Consider the following 21,197-nt stretch of genomic DNA (forward strand, 5'->3'; position numbering starts at 1 on the left):
GTTCCAAACAAAAATCCAACAGGCTTATTTGTGAAACGACAATCTGAGTCAATTGTCTACAAGAAAACGCAAAAAGACAAGCATAACCAACACAACTTTGAAAAACAAGGTAGGTACTTCAGATGATATCAAGACAGGGATACAGATGTATGGGTAAACAAACAGAAAAGTGGTACAGAACACAGCCCAGAGACAGGCGCACACACATATGGATACTTGGCATTCAAGAGAGGTAGCACTGGAGATTGGTAAAAAAAGATAGAACTTTCAATAAATGGTACTGGAACAAGTGAGGAAAAAAATGACATCAGACCCCCTACTTCATGTTAATACACAAAAATCAATCATAGGTGGGGTAAAGACCTAAATGTGCAAAGAAGGCTAAGCTCTAGAGCTTTTAGAAGGTAAAATATAGGACAATTTTCACGACTACAGGATATGAAAAGCTTTCTTAAACAAGACACAGAAATCCACTAATCTTTTCCTTTATGGAAAAGATTGATAAATTTTATTATATTAAAATTAAGAACTTTTAAAATAAAAAGTTAAAAGAGAAGTGAAATGCAGAAAAGATACCTGCAGTATTTAAAACTAGTAAAGGACAGAATATATAAAAAATTCCTGCAAAAGAAAAAAAAAAAAAGACAATTCAACAGAAAAATGAGGCATACCACTTGGAATAGGTACCTCAAAAGACAAAATCTAGGGCTTCCCTGATGGCGCAGTGGTTGAGAGTCCACCTGCCGATGCAGGGGACACGGGTTCGTGCCCCGGTCCGGGAGGATCCCACATGCCGTGGAGTGGCTGGGCCCGTGAGCCATGGCCGCTGAGCCTGCGCGTCCAGAGCCTGTGCTCAGCAATGGGAGAGGCCACAATGGTGAGAGGCCCGCGTACCGCAAAAAAAAAAAAAAAAAGACAAAATCTATATGTGCAAAAAATAAATGAAAAGCTGCTAAATTCCTCAGTAATAAAGGAAATGGATGTTAAAACCTCAACGAGATACCATTATACCATGACCCTGACAGGAAATCTGACAATACCAAGTGGTGACAAAGATCCTGACCAACGAGAACTCTCATGCATGATAGTGGCAAAAACATTTGGAAATTATATAGTAATATTGCAGATAAACCTTCTCCAGGAATGTAACAGATAAATCGTTATGTGGGTGCACCAGGATATATGTACAGTATGTCCTAAGAAGCACAATAGCCACAAATTGTAAATAACACAAATGTCCATCATCTTAAAAATAAATAAATAAATTGTGACATGGTCATATAATGTTGTAACACCTTACAGCAATGGAAAAAAAAAAACTGTACCTGCATACAACTCGAAAAAACATCTCAAGTATGTTCACTGAGAGACAAAGAATTTATTTTGTATGATTTCATTTATGTAAAGTTCAAAACAGGCAAATTAAAGAATATTCTTTAAGGGTACATACAAAGGTGATACAACTGTAATGAAAAGCAAGGAAATGATTATCACAAAACACAGGACAGTGGTTTCCTCAAGGAGAGGCAGAGAGGGTTTGGTAAGGAGCATAAGAAGGACTTCCACAGCATAGGCAGTGTTGTATGTTTAGAACTAAATTAATTGCACTCTATGTACTCCTCTCAAGGTCTATTACATTAAGACTATTAAAGAAAGAGAAAGATCCAGTAGAAACACAGATTCTGGAGCTCACATGAGAGGCAAGAAGTATGATTCAAGGGTTTTTAGTGAGCAGGTGACTGAGGTTTTGGATGAGAATAAAAAGTGATATGAGAAGTTGAGTGAGCCAAGGACAAAACTTTTGTAAATAAAAACATTAACGGGAGAGCAAAAGAGAAGTCAGTGGAGGACTAAGGAAAACCCAGTGATGGAGGAGAACCAGAAAAGAGCTCCAGCAGAAGACAGGGTTGGAGATCGTGGTCTATCAGTAGTAACAACTATCGGCCAGAGAGGCAAGTCAGACGAAGACAGAAAAGAGGGCACTGGATTTGGTAGCTAAGAGATCATTGGTAAACTTAAAGCAAAATTATAAATCAAAAGGGGAAAAAATGTCTTACCTCAAGAAGAAAGTCTATTTTCTCTTTATTAGGTCTAAGAAATAGCTGGTTAAATTGAACACCAATCGCTCTACCTTCCAATATATCACGGACTGTGTTACAGGCACAGACTTTAAAACAGATTTCATCTAGAGCTTCATTTCTGTAGAATAGAAAAGCAGATACACTATTTTTTTTTAATAAAAAGGAATATATTGCAAAACTAAAATCACAATAAGCCATTTATTCTTGAGAGGTAAGATCTTACAATATTCAGGCACGTTAGTAAATACTTAAGTCATGGGAAGGTCTTGAATTTATCAAGGGACAATTTAGCTATACAGATGAGGTAACAGAATCAAATTCTGCTATGTAAATTTTTTTCCCCAAGCACTTTTAAAATGGATTAGATGAACATTAAAGTGGCTCCTCTGGCCACGTTAACTTCCCATATACTAAAAAAAAGTGAAAGTATTGTGTCAGACATACAGGTAGTTTGGAGGGATGTTTTTGATAAATCTGAAATGCACACTTACCCTTTTATTCAAAAATCAAAAAGTAATTCACTTCCTTACCCCTGTTGAGCTTTCTGAAAGAGCTCTCTTAGGACTGACTGCCGGAACTGCACAGGTAAACTGAAGGTTAAATTGTCTTCAGCGAAAATCTTTGTTACCTCCTAGAACACAGACACAAAATTGCATCCATTTCAAAAATCATGAAAGAATCTTTCCAAAAAAATTTTTTTAATAAAATTTAAAGTCTTTCTATAATAGAAATTACACAGTGAAGAAAATCATTCAAACATCTTGCTAGGTAAAAAAAAAAAAAAATCTTGCTAGGAAAATCTTCTCCTTCTAAAATTTTAAAATTACGTTACAGATACAAATAGCACCCCCTCACCCTTTTTGAAAATTGAAGATCAAAAGTGAGAGGTGAGCGAAGAATCAATGAATAAGAAGTAATTCAGCTATGTTATTAGAGAGAAAGTTTTAACATTCTTCTCATCCACTTTAAATAGGGGTTCAGGGACTTCCCTGGCGGTCCAGCGGTGAAGACTCTGCACTTCCACTGCAGGGGGACTAAAATCCCACAGGCCGCGCAGTGCAGCCAAAAAAATGGGGAAGGGTTCATACAACAAACTTTTTTTTTTTTTTTTAAGATGTTGGGGGTAGGAATTTATTTATTTATTTATTTATTTTTGGCTGTGTTGGACCTTCGTTTCTGTGCGAGGGCTTTCTCTAGTTGTGGCAAGCGGGGGCCACTCTTCATTGCGGTGCGCGGGCCTCTCACTATCGCGGCCTCTCTTGTTGCGGAGCACAGGCTCCAGACATGCAGGCTCAGTAGTTGTGGCTCACGGGCCCAGTCGCTCCGCGGCATGTAGGATCCTCCCAGACCAGGGCTCAAACCCGTGTCCCCTGCATTAGCAGGCAGATTCTCAACCACTGCGCCACCAGGGAAGCCCCCCATACAACAAACTTTTTAAAACACTAAAATAATTCATTAAAAATAATCCATCTAAATATAACATGTTAAAAAACTATTCTAATCAATTTAAATGGTTTAAAATATATTATTTAGTGAATTACAGAAACACCCATATTATTAGAGTCTTTTTCTGTTCTTTATTAACTCTTTATCTCTTTATCAATGGAAGAGAGAAAGAAGGGGTGATAGTGTGGGGATTTCTGGAAACAGCTAAAGCTAATCAGCTCTACCACAAAAGCACTGACAATAAGGGTTTCAAAACTATAAAGCAACCACTGTTTCACCTCCATAGCAAAACATAGGCTACACAGGGGCAAGTAAGCCACTTCCTAAATGTGAGAAGACATATTTGTTACAACTGTTCAATAACTACTTCATCAGCACAAAACAAAAATATATAGTTAATACAAACAGAATCTTATTACCAAAAAACAGAAAAAGGTAAACATGATTTCTAAGATACTCCTGCATACATAACTGAAGTGATAAATTTCAGAGTTGCAACAAAATTGCTCTTTTCCCCTTCCTAGCTACCCATTACACTACTTTCTGAGTGACACATTTTGGCACTTTATTGTATTCACAGTAATATGTGCCTATGTATGACTAATATTTCCAAGGTCTCGTTTGCACAGGTCTTACCATTCTAGGGACCTTCTTAAAGATTCTGTATCTTATCATAATTGATCCCCACCCTCCATAAGCCTGTACTAGGAATACGTAACTGAAAGATCTCTAGTGTTTAATAACTTCATCTGTAGCTGAAATCTATCTTCAAGAAAGTTTAATTTTCTTCCCTAGGGCAAAGCAGAATTTGCAAAAAGGAGGCCAGAGGGAGGGAGAGGAAGTACTTATCCCCTTTCTTCTATTTTCTTTGAAAAAAAATAAACTCTAGTTGAGAAAACTGAACTAAAAACCTAGGCTAAAAGTCCATTTGGAGACACAAAACTAAAGGTATGCTATAGCTTTGTCATTTCATAATTTCTGTTTTGAATTAAATAACATGAAGGCACTGTTCACTTCCTAGAATGAAGGCTTTCCAAGAAAGATTTTAAAAGTACAAATTCTAAGTCCCAGTGATTTTCATTACAAAACTAAAGATATATACACAGAGGGTGCAATAAAAATCTCAACAGACTAATTTAAGCCCTTTTCATGATTAAAACTGAGATGATGACCAGACTCCCTGGCAAAATGGGCTACGTAATAGACTATCCAAACCTACCAAAACCGCTCTGCTCACTTTCTCCTTCACTCTTAATGTTTGCAGTGGCTAATAAGGCAGGGTTACAAGGCCATACTTTCAGATCAGACACAAGACTTTAGGCTCCATAAAACTAAAAGTTCTCTACCTGTAATTTTAAAAGTTCTGCCTACAGAGTTTCTTACAGAATGTACTTAAAATGGGCAAATTCTATACCTTCAAGAAAGGAGAATTAATCAATAATGAGTCAACATCTGTCCAGCGGTTTGCCTTAGAGTTTATAAACTATAACTTCTCATTTGATTCTCATAAGAAGCTTAATTTTTTTTTTTTTTTTTGGCGGTACGCGGGCCTCTCACTGTTGTGGCCTCTCCCGTTGCGGAGCACAGGCTCCGGACGCGCAGGCTCAGCAGCCATGGCTCACGGGCCCAGCCGCTCCGCGGCATGTGGGATCTTCCCGGACCGGGACACGACCCCGTGTCCCCTGCATCGGCAGGTGGACTCTCAACCACTGCGCCACCAGGGAAGCCCAGAAGCTTAATTATTAAAACTATTTTATAGGCCAATCTAACAGTCTGGCTTGCCCTAAATGGCACAACTGTAAATGGTGGTGTCAGGATCTGAACTCAGCTGTCTGGCTTCCAGTGCTTTTCGATTACACTATTGTATCCCCATCACACATCTTACCTGATAGTTGCCAGATCTCAAACAAATATGGACTTGACTATATGGAGTCAATTGCTGAGATGCACTATCAGAAGAAGGTACAAGAACACCACACGCTTGACAATAGCCAGCTAACCGCTTCTCATCTATGGTACAATGAAGAGATAATGAACCTATCTGTAAAGTAAGAGGTATATATCATTATTCATCAGTGTAATAGAAATAGTCTAGCACCCATTTAGTGCATTTTAACAGTACAAGAAAATGCTAATGGAAAATTCAGGGCTGGAGGAACCATAAAAAATTAAAAGGTTTAGAGCAGGGGTCAGCAAAATATTGCTCACAGGCCAAATCCAGCCCATGGCTTGTTTTTATAGATTTCTTGACCTAAGAACAATTCTTAGGGTTGTAAAGGCGGGAAAAAAACCATAACAACAAATTAGACTATACCACAGAAACTGTATATGGCCCACAAAGCCTAAAATATCTATTATTTAGTCCTTTACAAAAAAGTTTGCTTACTCCTGGTTTAGAGTTTTCAGGCCAACATAAAGGTAGACATTATTATTACTCTATGTAGGTATGAAAATTAAGATACTAACAAAGAGTGGACACTGTTAAAAACAAGCTTAAAATATTTTAAAATACATGTACTTGCAGAGATTTAAATGGGGACAGCAAAGAAAACTCAATCTTCACTCAACTGGAATAAACAGAAATGCTTCCATCAAAACAGAAAAAAAATTTTAAAAGACACACTTTTTTAAAAAATTGAAGTTTTAAACTACTATACCTGAAATGCCATAAAATTAGAAATCTGATGAGTGCCCCAGACAAAGTAAAATGGGGATTCCCAATAAAGTAAATCTCTAGTACATTTAATCAATATCTCTGGTGAAGAAAGGAAAGATTGAAGTGGGAATTTTTCTGGGCACCAGGCATACAGAAACCTAGTTATATACTTTAAAATTCAGTTTTCTGAATCACAAAAAGAAAAATGCAAACAACAAACACATGAAAATGTTTACCCTACTAGGAACCAAGGAAATGCAAATCTTTAAAAGATATTCTAGATCACATCAAATTAGCAATTAAAAAAAAATTCACTGCTGATTGGAGTGCCTTCGGAGAAATGTACCTACCAAGCAATTTGGCTTTACATATTACATCCTTTAAAAAAATAATGACCATTGACATGGTAATTCTACTTGCAGGAATTTAACTTGAAAGTATCTAAAGTCCAAACAAAAATTTATGCTTGGAGATATAAATTTTGCAACTTTATAATAAATAAAAACAGTAAACAGTCTAAATGCCCAAACATTAGGAAAATGAAATCACAGCACAACTATACAACAGAATAGAATACATTTAAAATATCTATTCAAATATTTAAGCAAGATACAAAATAGTATATTACAGCATGAGCTTAACTGTATAAAAACATAAAGAATAAAAACTGGAAACAAAATAAGCTAAAACCACGAAAGGGGTATTACAGATTTTTTTTGATGTTTTCACTACTTTTTTGAACTACCAAATTTACAACAATGAACACTTACTGGGTTTTTTTATCATCAGAAAAATTAAAGCCAAAAAACATACAGATGTTTTAAAGGACTGAAAATCATATGCCTGTTATGATTGTATTTACCTCTGCAATTAGTTCTTTGGTTCTAAAAAATTTTTCTCTGGCATTTTCATAGACAGCTGGATTTGTAGAGCCTTGCTGGAAGTATGCTGCACCCAAATCATAACACACCTAAAATGGTAATGAATACCAATTTGCTCAGTAATTTTTCAGGAACTTAAGAGCTGACAAAACTCAAAGGCATCTTCATCTCGGCAAAACACAGGTACACATACAACAAAAAAGAAAAAACCATTTCAATGAGCAGTGAAACAATCAATGTTCTTAGTCACAAGCAACAGAAGTCAACTCTGACTGAATTAAGCAGAAAACAGATTTACCCTCAGGATGTCAGGTGGCCTACAGAGTTAGTGGGAAAGCCAAAGAATCAGACTTGGAAAACAAACAGGGGAAGGGAAGCAAGCAGCCAGAACAAGAGCCAAAACTGATGCAGTGAAACACCACTGCAGCCATCTCAACACTAGACTCCACAGATCATGTCACCTGCAGCCACCAGCACTAGACACTGAAAGCAGCAGCTCCACTTCTGCCAGGGCTGCCCCTGGAAGCTAGACTTTACTGTCACTGTCGCTGTTGGCTCACCATCACAACGCATTATCTACCCTCCCCACTTCACTGACTTACTAGCTAGCTCCTAATTCAGTCTAAACTAAATGTATCTGTCTGTCACACCCATGTGACATACTTGCCCTGGAGCAGGATAAGGGCTAGAGAACGCTAGTGTCTGGAGTTTTCAGTTTTATTATAGGAAACAGGCTCTGCCCCCCATCAAGTCTCAGAAGGTAGGAGGTTCTTCTAACATAGAATAGGGGGACAGCCACCGGGGTGTCTCTCCAAAAGGGACAGAAGGGGCAAATGTCTACTATCACAGAACTTGCCAGAATAAAATATTGAGAAATTTGAATGACTATAAAACGATAGTGCATTTCCAGTTGTCTTTTTCTAATAGAACCTGTATATTTTTCCAAGAACGTTCATAAATTGATACCTAGATTTACTGAATGCAGAACTCAAAGACTAAGTTCAACTTGGCCATTTTATGAACAAGAACACTAAGGCCCAGAAAGTGACATCTCTGCTTAAAAGCATATAACCAAATACTGGCAGAGCCCAGACTTGAAGCCAGATCTCTAGGTTCCTAATACTCTATCTCAAATTTACTCTACACAAGGCTGACTGATCTGTCTTCTCAATATGACTTTCTTAAAAAGCCTTCGAATTATTCCCCCAGGTAAGAGAAAGTTCAAACCCCAAGGCCTGATCTTCAAGGATCTCAGAATCTGGACTAATTTCTCTCTCCAAACCTCTCTATTATCCTCTATTTCAATCACACCAGTTTTCTCAATTCCCCATTCACATCAGATCTACAAATGAACTTCATTCCACACCCCGTATTTCCATTTACACCAAACCAACCTTAGCCAACAGATGCTCATTCCCCCTCTGAACTCCTAAGCTGTAATAGTCTCTGGTACTCATGACTGAACTACTCTTTACTGATATGCATTATAGATACTATTCTGCCCTGTTCAACAAATCAAGATTAATTCTTCTCAGCCTCTAGAATACTGCTTTGCACTATTTAATCCACATTTAATGTTGGGCTGATTATCATTCTAGAGCACTTCCTTCCATCTAGGGTAAAAGAGTGCTAAAGAAATTTTTAAAAATAGTATGTGTGTGTATACATAATAGAGAAAGATTTAAACACACATAAACACACATACATATGCATACGTATTACAGTTACATATAATTCCCCTTTCCAGGCAGAGTACAAGATACCAAAAAGATACTTTCAAGTATAATTATACTGACTAGCCATTAAAACAAGTCTAAATTCTACAGTTAAGAGGTGGTCAATAGGTTAAAACAAAAACAACAAAAAAAACAAATCTGATAATGAAGCTGCCCTGAAGGACAGTAATACTTTTGGTTTAACTAAGGAAAAATTTAAGATTTTTCTTTTGAGTCAGGTAAATTTTAGTAACATAAAGACTGCAAATGCACTTTAAACATTAACATGCCAGGAAATGAGTATCAGTACTAATTTGCTATTCAAAAAACAGAAATTATGGCTCAGCTATGTAATTAAAAGAATACTTGATAGGGTTAACCTAGCACATTTATGTAAGAGTTCTGTTTTTTCAGGTCATATCATCCACTACATTGTGAAAATCAGACATGTTACCAAGACTTTTAAACGGACTCAGTGAGTATAAGATATGACAGCACCGGAAACCTCCTACATGGAAGTTTCATTGACCATTTAAAGTGGTTACCAACGTCAATGCCTCTTGACTCCTCCTCCTACTGTACAAGACTCCAGCTTAACAAGTCTTGAAAAGGGATTATTGTCAACTCCAGAACCAGCTAATCTGAAAAGGTACCTCCGAACCCTTTAAAGTCAGAGCTACTTCTGCCCTTTCAGGATTGGGAAATAGGGATTAAAGAAGTTATGCCAACTCACACGATGAACATAGAATGTAAAAAGAACACAGAATGTAAAAGGCTAGTGGTCCCCTCTAGGCAATCATCAAATATTTTTATATTTTTATTATACTCAAGATTCTGGGCTGGAAAGTGAGAAAGAGGCAAATATATTAAAAAAAAGAGACCTCAAAGAGTTTACTATCCAGCAGGGAAAAAGAAGACATCAATACAAAAAATATCTAACAACAAACAACAACTGAAAGCAACAAAGGAACTACAGCACAGAGTTACAGAAAGCAGGCAAACTTAAGATCTTTGAAAAACTAGGTGTTTCTCTAGTAGCCCACATGTTTCAAAGTCTAGTACAATATTAGTTTTGTTTTGTTTTTTTGGTATGGTTAGATTTCTAATAATATGAATGAACTGTAAATTAGTTACATACTCACTGCATTGTCAGTCTCCTAAATACAACTGGGAAACCAGTTCAGAGACAAAAGATCAAACGAAATTTTCCTTCCATTTCTTTTAGAAAAATTTCAAGTGAGGTCTTGTAAAATTCACAAATTAAATACAATACAAAGTCTTAATAGCATCTGAAGTCAAAATCAAAGGGACAAGGGCAGAAATAAATTCTAATTAAAAACAAGATTTTCCAAAAATTTGCCATGCATTGATTAACTACTGAAATAAATACCTGGCACTGCATCTCCTCGGTTTTGATTTTCAATCCAACAGTGGAACTCTCAGTCTCTCCATTTACCACGCCTGGCTCCATGGCCAATAAATCTAGCGTTCTCATCGTGTGGACATAAAGATCCTTGTTTAACTTAAGGGCTGCCTCTAGTACCAAGATAGAATCAGAAGCTTGTTCTTTTAGCTACAAAAGTTCAATAAACAAATTATTAAAATACAAAAATGGCAGCACTGGACTATAGTAACCAAAAAATATTTACAGGATACTTACTAGCTTAGTATATTAATCTATTTTAAAAATGTTTCTAACATAGCAGGAGTGCAATTATATTTGTTAAAATTATCTTAAAAAAAAAAAAAAAGAGGGACTTCCCTGGTGGTCCAGTGGTAAAGACTCCATGCTCCCAGTGCAGGGGGCCTGGGTTCGATCCCTGGTCCAGGAACTACATCCCACATGCCGCAAATAAGAGTTTGCATGCTGCAACTAAAGATCCTGCATGCCACAACTAAAAGATCCTGCACACAGGGGCCTTCTCTGGTGGCACAGTGGTTAAGAATCCGCCTGCCAATGCAGGGCACACAGGTTCAAGCCCTGGTCCAGGAAGATCCCACATGCCGCGGAGCAACTAAGCCCATGTGCCACAACTACTGAGCCTGCGAGCCACAGCTACTGAGCCCGCATGCCACAACTACTGAAGCCCGCAGGCCTAGAGCCCGTTCTCTGCCACAATAGAAGCCACCGCAAAGAGAAGCTTGCGCACCACAACAAAGAGTAGCCCCCGCTCGCCACAACTAGAGGAAGCCCGCGCGCAGCAACGAAGACCCAATGCAGCCAAAATAAATAAATAAATAAATTTTAAAAAAAAAGATCCTGCACACGGCAACAAAGATCCCAAGTGCCACAACTAAGACCCAGTGCAGCCAAATAAATAAATAAATAAAATTTTTTTAATGAAACAGTAGGTTCCTATTGTGAAATTAGAAAACACATATTGGAAAAGATTGATGTCTTTCTTCTATAAAAAAGTTAATAATGAAAAATGTTTTAAAGATTTGCACAGTTCCACTGATTTATTCAAGAAATGTTTTGTATGCTTCAATGTGCCAGCCACTTTTAGTAGGCATTAGATAATAATATTAAAATGATGCAGGTTTTTTGCTGCTACATTAAAAATACATTATCTGTTGTACATAGATACAGACTGTCTCTTATCTTCCTTCTCCTCTCCCAGCCCCTGAACTTCAGTTGTTATCTTTGGCACACTGTAGGTGTTAAATAAAGAATTACAGAGATCATTTTTAAATTAAGGGAACTACTGTGTTTCTACTTTTATACTGACTAGAACAATCAAAAAATAATTGTATTTTTCTGACTACAGCAGTAGGTTTAGGGAATTCCTTGGCAGTCCAGTGGATAGGACTCAGCGCTTTCACTGTCGGGCCCCGGGTTTAATCCCTGGTTGGGGAACTAAGATCCCGTGAGCTGTGCGGCACAGCCAATAAAAATAAAAATAAATTAAGAAAAAGAATTTTTAATTAAAGAAATATAATTTTAAAATATAATGCATGTTTATTGTAGATTTTTGGGAGAACATAAAAGAATATAAACATATCACCTATAAGAGTGATTTCTCACATCTGCTAAAGTACTGTGAAATATTTGACAACAGAATTGGTGGTAAAGCACTCTCACTAACATTAAAAACATGTACAGGGACTTCCCTGGTGGTGCAGTGGTTAAGAATCCTCCTGCCAACGCACAGGACACGGGTTCGAGCCCTGGTCTGGGAAGATCCCATATACTGCGGAGCAACTAAGCCCGTGCGCCACAACACTGAGCCTGCGCCCTAGAGCCCGCAAGCCACCACTACTGAAGCCCGTGCACCTAGAGCCCGTGCTCTGCAACAAAGAGAAGCCACCACAATAAGAAGCCCACGCACCACAATGAAGAGAAGCCCCCCATTTACTGCAACTAGAGAAAGCCCGGGCACAGCAACAAAGACCCAGCGCAGCCAAAATTAATTAATTAATTAATTAATTATTTTAAATGTACGATTCAGAATATTACCAAACTATGTTCTAAAAAGTAAAAATATAAATGCCATTGCATCTAGACCTTGCCAACTCTTATATACCTAAGATTAGAAGCACCTACACATGCTCTAAATATGTCCCAGAAAGGTTAGAGTGTAACTGATGCCAATACTCACCACTTTCAAAATATTTTCTGTTAGCTCTTTCTCCTGTTGCACCTGATTCATACTAAAAGAGAAATGATTGAAGAGTATCAAACATTACTTGAAAGACTGAAAATTCAAAACTTAAAGATCATTCTTGAAAGTGAGGTTGAATTTAAATAAAAATGTTTTTAATGCTATTTCTTTTCATGCTTAAAAAACAAGCAAAAACTCAATGCTGATGCTCCTTTACCATTATTTTCTCAATTGCTTTGTATTCTTAAAAAACTCAAATTTTTTTTTTTACTTCATTTATTCATTTCCTCAAACAGTTTTTTGGTGTTTAAAAAGTAACAAAAGATAAGCATCTGCATGGTGACATAGACATGCAAACAAACAAAAATATAACACAAATGCTAAGCATCAAAACTTTACCCAGGGGCTTCCCTGGTGGCGCAGTGGTTGAGAGTCTGCCTGCCGATGCAGGGGACACGGGATCGTGCCCCAGTCCGGGAAGATCCCACATGCCGCAGAGCGGCTGGGCCCGTGAGCCATGGCCACTGAGCCTGCGCGTCCGGAGCCTGTGCTCCGCAACGGAGAGGCCACAACAGTGAGAGGCCCGTGTACCCCCTGCCCAAAAAAAAAAAAAAAAAAAACTTTACCCAGAAAATGATTTTCTAATAATGATATATATATTTTTTAATTTATTTTTATTTTTGGCTGCACTGGGTCTTCGTTGCTGCGTGTGGGCTTTTCATTGCGGTGGCTTCTCTTGTTGCGGAGCACAGGCTTCTAGGCCCATGGACTTCACTAGTTGTGGCTCGCAGGCTCTAGAGTGCAGCCTCAGTAGTTGCTCAGGCTCAGGCTCAGTAGTGGTGCCCGGGTTTAGCTGCTCCACGACATGTGGGATCTTCCTGGACCAGAGCTCAAACCCGTGTCCCCAGCATTGGCAGGCGGATTCTTAACCACTGCGCCACCAGGGTCCCTCTACTAATGAGATTTTTAGGTGATATTTGTAGGTAGCATTAGAAAATAATGTTGCCTAGAAATAATGATTTCTTCCATTTATTCATTTACTTATCAGCTATTTCTTAGGCATTTAAAATGTGCTAGGAATGCTGCTAAACTCTTGAGATGAACTAATGATTAAGACATTAAGGATAAACAAACCCTCAGTTTAAGAATAAAAATTTACTGATATCAAAAGCTCATTTGTATCAAGTTAGAAACTATACTCTCTTCCTCCAAATTTGGGTAAGTTGCTATCTGGAATTTAAGAACTAGGTTTAAAACTCTGGATATGATCCAACTATTGTAATTAACTTTTGCACTCTAGATTAAAATAATTTCCAGCATACAAAACAAATATATCTCCTTCAAGTAAATTTAATTAAATGAAAGCAATCTTAATACTCGGAAGCAGGTCAGCTGATGCTAAGATGAAAGGCACAATGTACGAAGTGCTCCCTTCTGTTTCAGAGCTCTCTAGTCTAGACAGCCAAAGCACCATCTGAATCTCTCACCCTTCTAACTCCTCCAAACCCACCTTTACGCAGGCCTCTGCCCTCCGATTCCTGCTCTATTCCTTCTGTACTAGGAGTTATTAAAAACTTACAAAATTAAAAAAAAATTCTGATGAAAAAAGTGCCAAGGAAGGGTCTTATTGGCCAACTTACACACTTAACTGAGGAGGTCCAGGTTTTGCTTGTTTGACAGGAAAACTACTTTGAACAATTGTCCTAATCGCCCTGTAAAAAAGACCAAAAACCAAAATTTAACACACTCTAAATATCACTTCAAGTATTTTTTCAAGTACTCCTTAGAAGACTTAAAAACTATCTGAAATTCTAATTGATATATAATAAAAACTTTGTAAGTCATCCACATCTTTCTCAGAATTCTTTTCATCTATGCAGTCATAAATTTTCTCCACCAACAGATTCACTGTTCCCAAGATCCTCTGGGAGATCCCTAGAGTAGAAGGAGTAACTTAAAAGCATATCCCTGAAAGTCAGAGTGCAATTAAAGAGAGGCTGCCCAACACATTTCAGGTTTATGAAAACATTTACCATCTGTTGTAGAGAAGTATAGCCATGGCAGTGGTTGGAGGTAAAGTGGCCAGATCCATGTCTACGTGCTTTGTTCCAGGAGGAACTTTACTGATGCACAGCAGTTCATTTAGTAACATATTCAATACTGGAACAGACAAACTTAAAAAGGAAGAATCAAAAGATATATAAGCTGTGTAAGCACAAAATACACAAGTCAGTATTTTCACTAAAAATAATGATACTGTTAAAGGAGTAAATCTACAGGACCATTTTATTAACCTGTCTCAACAACTTATATGAAAATATACCTATCAAATTCAAAAAGATTTTTTAAGCTTTCATTATGAAAACAATTTAAACATATACAAAAGTAGACAGAATAATATAATATAGCCCAATGTGCCCATCATCCAGTTTCAACAATTATCAACTGATGGCCAATCTTGTTTCATCTCCACTCCACCCACTTCCCTCCTTCCCATATTATTGTGAAGCAAATTCCCAATATTAAATCATTTTTTCCACAAGTATTTCAGAATATATCTCCAAAAAATTACCTAACATAAAAATGACAGTATAACTTTCACATCTAAAAAAATTTTAATTGCTTACCATCAAATAGCCAATCAATGCTCAATTTTCCAAGTGTAACACATACATCATACTTTTTTGTACACATTGCTACCTGTTGATATGCCTCAAATCTATTACTGGGTAAGTTTCCCCTTAAATTAAACAACAAAACTTTTTTTTATTCTAATTTTAATGCTATAGAAGATATGGTGAAAAAACAACGTTTAAATACTACTAGTGTGAGTATAAGCTAATACAACTCTCTTGGAATGCAATCTGGTAATATGCATCATGTGCTTTAAAAATGTTTATACCACTTGACCAAGCAATTTAACAATCTATACTAAGGCTATAACTCAAAATTCAGATAAAGTTTACGGACATAGACATTTAAGGCTCTGTCATTTATAAAAGTAAAAAACTAGAGAGAACTGTCAATGGAGGAACAGTTAATAAATTATCTATACAATGGAATAAACTCCAAAAAACAAAATGGGAAAATGTTCATGATATCCTGCTATGTGAAATAAAACAAATCAAAACAGTATATAAGGTATGTTCACAACTTTGTTTAAAAATAAAGGGAGGGCTTCCCTGGTGGCGTGGTGGTTGGGAGTCCGCCTGCCAATGCAGGGGACGCGGGTTCGTGCCCCGGTCCGGGAGGATCCCACATGCCGCAGAGTGGCTGGGCCCGTGAGACATGGCCACTGAGCCTGCACGTCTGGAGCCTGTTGCTCCGCGGCAGAAGAGGCCACAACAGTGAGAGGTCCGCGTGCAAAAAAATAAATAAATAAAAATAAAAATAAATAAAGGAAGAAAAACAACAAAAATCATACAAAAATGTTAAAAATACTTCTCTTCCCTCCTCTATTATTTTCTATTTTCTGAATTTTCCCAAATGTTCTATGAGGTATTTCTTTTTAAATTGTGAGAAGGGGATGAAAGCAAATCATTTTATAACTACGCCTTTGAAATTATTTATCTGTAAACAAATAACCACTGATTCTAATAAGACAGCTTAATAGTTTGAGAGATAGTGATTGATTTATGCCCAGTAAAATTAACTGAATTATTCAATAGGGAATCATCCATACATTATGTACCATCCATCATTAATTTTTATTCATTTTCTTCAGATATGTAAAAGTAAACTGAACATTTAAAACTGTTTAGGCGTGGACTTTCCTACTTATCACATCAAAAAAAAAGAACAATAATAAAATGGCTCATTATTGATAACAACCAAGTTGATACTTTAAAAGGTTATTTAAATTCATCTAATAGTTGAATATGTTCTTACACCTTTTGAAAACTACTTGCATATTTTACCAAGAATGCAGAGAAAAATAATTTTCATTTTAAGGGCCAATATTATAAGAACACATATTGAAATAAACCAAGATATCTAACAGTACTAAAAATAAATTCATTTAAATCTTGAATACCTTTTCTCTAATACATCTAAGTCCCACTTCAAATGTGCAGCAACTTTAAGAGCAAGAAGCTTTAAAATACGATTTCTCTTGTTATCAGGTGGAGGTTGAACTTGGTTCTGTTCATTAACTGAAGGTTTAGAAGCCTGTTCCAAAAACTGGACTATAAGTTGAACTGGTGCAGGATCTAGGATTTAAAAGAAAATAATTCTTGAACTTAAGTTCTAATTATGAAGATCCAAAGGATTCACTGTATTAGTTTTTGACCACAAAGGAATCCAAACAGGCCAACAGGCACATGAAAAGATGCTCCATATCGCTATTAGAGAAATGCAAATCAAAACTACAATGAGGGGCTTCCCTGGTGGCGCAGTGGTTGAGAGTCCGCCTGCCGATGCAGGGGACACGGGTTCGTGCCCCGGTCTGGGAAGATCCCACATGCTGCGGAGCGGCTGGGCTGGGCCCGTGAGCCATGGCCGCTGAGCCTGCGCGTCCGGAGCCTGTGCTCCGCAACAGGAGAGGCCACAACAGTGAGAGGCCCGCGTACAGCAAAAAAAAAAAAAAAAAAACCTACAATGAGGTATCACCTCACACCAGTCAGAATGGCCATCGCCAAAACGTCTACAAATAATAAATGCTGGAGAGGGTGTGGAAAGAAGGGAACCTTCCTACACCGTTGGTAGGAATGTAAGTTGGTGCAGCCACTATGGAAAACAGTACGGAGGTTCCTTAAAAAATTAAAAATAGAGTCACTATATGATCCAGCAATCCCACTCCTGGGCATATATCTGGAAAAGACGAAAACTCTCATTTGAAAAGATACATGCACCCATAAGTTCATGGCAGCACTATTCACAATAGCCAAGACATGGAAACAACCCAAGTGTCCACTGACAGATGAATGGATAAAGAAGATGTGGTACATATATACATTGGAATATTACTCAGCCATAAAAAAGAATGAAATTATGCCACTGCAACAACATGGATGGACCTAGAGATTATCATACTAAGAAAAGTAAGTCAGACAGAGAAAGACAAATGTCATATGACATCACTTTATGTGGAATCTAAAAAAGTGATACAAATGAACTTATTTACAAAACAGAAATAGACTCACAAAGAAAACAAATTTATGGTTACCAAATGGGAAAGGGGGGAGGGATAAATTAGGAATTTGGGATTGACAGATACATATAAAATAAACAAGGACCTACTGCATAGCACAGGGAACTATATTCAATATCTTACAATAACCTATAATGGAAAAGTATCTGAAAAGGAATATATATATACATATATATCATAATCACTTTGCTGTACACCTGAAACATTGTACATCAACTATACTTCAATTAAAAAGAAAGTTTAAAAAAATCCAAACAGTTGTGTAGTTAGAATAACTAAGGATTATGATTTATAAGAAGTGTGCCTGGGGATTAAAGGGAAAGATCAGGAAGGGTGTAAGGAAGAAAGGATAACAGTTTCCCGCAGAAGAAAGCACTTTACAGGGAAGAACATAATGGTTATAGATTTTCAGTTCAGCAAACAACGAATGTCAGTTAGAGGAAAGAGATGTCATCTTTAGAATCACTGTTTTAACGCTTAATTAGTGGGACCTGCATAAAGTTACCTCTGCACCTGTTTCTGTCATGCAAAATAGAGGATAATACCACCTACCTCACAGGATTACTATGAAGACTGATTAAATGAGATAACAGATATGAAGCATTAAGCACAGTGACTGGCACGCAGAAACACTCAACAAACGTTAGTCAAAAGCAATTAATTAAAAGAACGTAATATAATATAGGTGGTAAAACCGCCCTAGTGAAGTACACTGACTTCTCGCACAGCAGTCTCCACCAGGAGACTAAGGCCAGTCTATTAGACTGAACAAGCCACATCTGGATTCGAACTTTATCAGCAAAATACCATCCAAAGAACTTACCTTTTCATGCCAGTACCTCTTTCCAGAAATGCCTGGGGTTTTCCACCTTCCCTGAGAGCACTCACTAACTGGGATATTAATCATGATCATCATTATACAATAACCATCTTGCAATTGTAGTTTTTTTCTGCTTTCAAAGATTTCTTCATTTTGATTTACAGCTTAACTTTGAAATATATAATTAAGAGTCGCTAAAGTCTCCTCGTTGAGGAATAAAACAGTTAAATGGGAACCTAAGATAGTTAACTGATTAGTGTCAGGATCAGCCCCCGAACCGCTGATTTCTCCCCATCTCCCCAAACTGTACGGGGTTCTGTCAAGAGGAGGGTTCGAGCCAGCCTCCCCAACCCAAATACTCTCACAAGGCCATCTCGCAGGTGTTAAAACCCCGAACAGTAAAAAGGGGTGGATGCGGAAGCGCCTTTGTTTTGCGCCTTTCTTTGGCCTCCCACAGCAGTGCCCCCGCACTGGTGTGTTTAATACTTAGCCGGGGGCCTCGCCAGAGCTCGGCTCCGGTCCCCGCCTCCCGAGCCGCAGGTTCGTGGCCGAGAAGGCGCGGGACGGTGAGAGACGGGAGGGCAGCGCCGGTGGCCGGGTCCCGCTCAGCTCGAGCTGCAGGCGCCGCGCTTACCCGGGCAGGGCTTGCGCAGATGTTTCTCCAACAGCGACTCCTCCAGCAGGAACTCGAACCAGCAGGTCTGCGGCGGGGTGCAGGGCCGGCTGGAGGTGGCCGCCTCCCGGTCCGCCGCCTCCGCGCTCATCCTGCCCTCGCCGCCGCTACCCGCCGGGACGTTTCCCGGCTCCAACCTGACACTCGGACGCGGGCCCTGGGCCTGTAATCTACGGAACCCCCGGGACCTAGGACGCTCTCTGTACGTCCCGGAAACCCACACAGTCCAAAATGGCTGCGCAGCCCAGCCAGAGCTGGGGATTCTGGATCCGCCTCCCGGAGCCACCGCCGCGCCTCCAAGCCAATCGTTATTTGAGTTGGAGAAAGAGAGCGGGGCCTATCCTCAGACCACGCCTCCTCCCAGTTGCCTTGGGAGATGGCTTGCGGGTAGGCTGGGTCGCAGGTTGGTTTTCCGGGTAAGCTCGGTCGCAGGTTGGTTTCCGCGGTTCCCTGGGAGTTTCTCAGCCAGCAAATGAAACAGCCTCATCAATAGGCCTCATTGTCTTCGTAAAAGGCAGTGAACACTACAGGTTCAAACTGTGATCTAGGCAAAGTTTGTTTTCGGTGCTTTAAATTTTCCCACTTCATTTCTGAGATTTCCTACTACCTAGGTCCTCTCGGGGGATGTGCCCTCGTGTCTTGGGCGCCAGCGTCCCCGCCCCCTTTCCGAGACAGCTGACGGCCCACGTGAGGTCTAGCTTTGCTGCTGCTTCTCAGGACTAGCTCTCAGTGTTTAAGCGCCTAATTAACTCTCTTGATATCCCGGCTAGCGTTATTAAGGCCATTTTACATTTACCTTCATTCTGTAATGTTCTTGTGTTTTTTATTAACGCAATTGAAAAAAGTGTATTCATAGATCGTGCACACGATCTATATTGAGTGCAAACTAACCTCTCTGAACCTTAGTTTTCATATTTGTAAATCTGGAATTATAATAGTGCCTAATCTTAGGGTTGATAAGAGAATTAAAGGCAGAACTTGATAATACAGGTAAGCTTCTTAAGCAAGACCTGACATCTAGAAACATGGGCAAATGTTAGCAAATATCATATAGTGCTTTCTTCATATACATGATTCTAGTTTTCTCCTATAAACGACCCTGTTACACATGTTTTAACCAATGAAAACACTGAAGTTCCAGAGTTATCATTTGCCCAAGGTTTCCCAACAATCGAGGGGTGGAGCCAGAGCTTTGGTGATCTTTCCACTGTACTCAGGCTGCTTCCAACATTCAATAGAGAGGATAAGACTGGTGGCTTATGGTCTTTCCCAGAATGAAATGGTAGAGCTTTGAAAAGTTTTAGGAAAAATAAATGGAAGTAGCTCCTCCATACGTGAAAGTAAATCAGCGCTTCAGTGGCACCCATTGCCTTCTTCTCTTCCTGTGCAATCCTCTTTCTGGATTCTGCCCGGCCTCTCTCCCACTCTTTCATTCTGGTGCTTCCTGGGGTCCTGTTCTTAGCCCTCTTCTCACTGTAAAAACCATCCCTGCATCACTCCCCCCACTACTGAAACTCTATCCTAGGCTCTAAAGAACACATGTTGGAAATCATGTATTAGAGTAATAAAATCATGAGGACCTAAATTAATAAAATATCAATAGGAAGACAGTCTCTTCAGCAAGTGGTGTTGGAAAAGTTGGCCAGCCGCATATAAATCAATGAAGTTTGAACACACCCTCACACCATACACAAAAGTAAACTCAAAATGGCATAAAGACTTAAATATAAGACAAGACGCCATAAAACTCCTAGAAGAGAACATAGGCAAAACATTCTCTGACATATATTGTACCAATATTTTCTTAGGTCAGTCTCCCAAGGCAATAGAAATAAAAGCAAAAATAAACAAATGGGACCTAATCAATCTTATAAGCTTTTGCACAGCAAAGGAAACCATAAACAAAATGAAAAGATAACCTACAGACTGGGAGAAAATATTTGCAAATGATGCGACCAACAAAGGCTTAATTTCCAAAATACACAAATAGCTAATACAATTCAATAACAAAAAAACAAACAACCCAATTGAAAAACAGGCAGAAGACCTAAATAGACATTTCTCCAAAGAAGACATACAGATGGCCAATAGGCACATGAAAAGATGCTCGTCTTCGCTAATTATTAGAGAAGTGCAAATCAAAACTACAATAAGGTACCACCTCACACCAGTCA

The 21,197-nt window shown here is 38.5% G+C and overlaps 1 protein-coding gene across 1 annotated transcript in view; it reads right to left on the bottom strand.

Moving 5' to 3' along the window:
• Nucleotides 1-19,262, bottom strand: part of INTS8 (integrator complex subunit 8) — a 47,713-nt gene extending 28,451 nt beyond the window's left edge. Inside the window, exons 1-10 of the mRNA XM_082601216.1 lie at nucleotides 18,985-19,262; nucleotides 16,415-16,589; nucleotides 14,415-14,555; nucleotides 14,022-14,093; nucleotides 12,379-12,430; nucleotides 10,170-10,352; nucleotides 7,046-7,153; nucleotides 5,413-5,568; nucleotides 2,612-2,712; nucleotides 2,058-2,199 (exon numbers count right to left, since the gene is read on the bottom strand). Of these exons, the coding sequence (XP_082457342.1) occupies nucleotides 2,058-2,199; nucleotides 2,612-2,712; nucleotides 5,413-5,568; nucleotides 7,046-7,153; nucleotides 10,170-10,352; nucleotides 12,379-12,430; nucleotides 14,022-14,093; nucleotides 14,415-14,555; nucleotides 16,415-16,589; nucleotides 18,985-19,114 (1,260 nt within the window). The 5' untranslated portion in view covers nucleotides 19,115-19,262. The remainder of the gene's footprint in view (nucleotides 1-2,057; nucleotides 2,200-2,611; nucleotides 2,713-5,412; nucleotides 5,569-7,045; nucleotides 7,154-10,169; nucleotides 10,353-12,378; nucleotides 12,431-14,021; nucleotides 14,094-14,414; nucleotides 14,556-16,414; nucleotides 16,590-18,984) is intronic.
• Nucleotides 19,263-21,197: the final 1,935 nt, after the last annotated feature.

This window comes from Mesoplodon mirus, assembly GCF_964341445.2.
Source record: "Mesoplodon mirus genome assembly, chromosome: 16".
Classification (NCBI taxonomy): Eukaryota; Metazoa; Chordata; class Mammalia; order Artiodactyla; family Ziphiidae; genus Mesoplodon; species Mesoplodon mirus.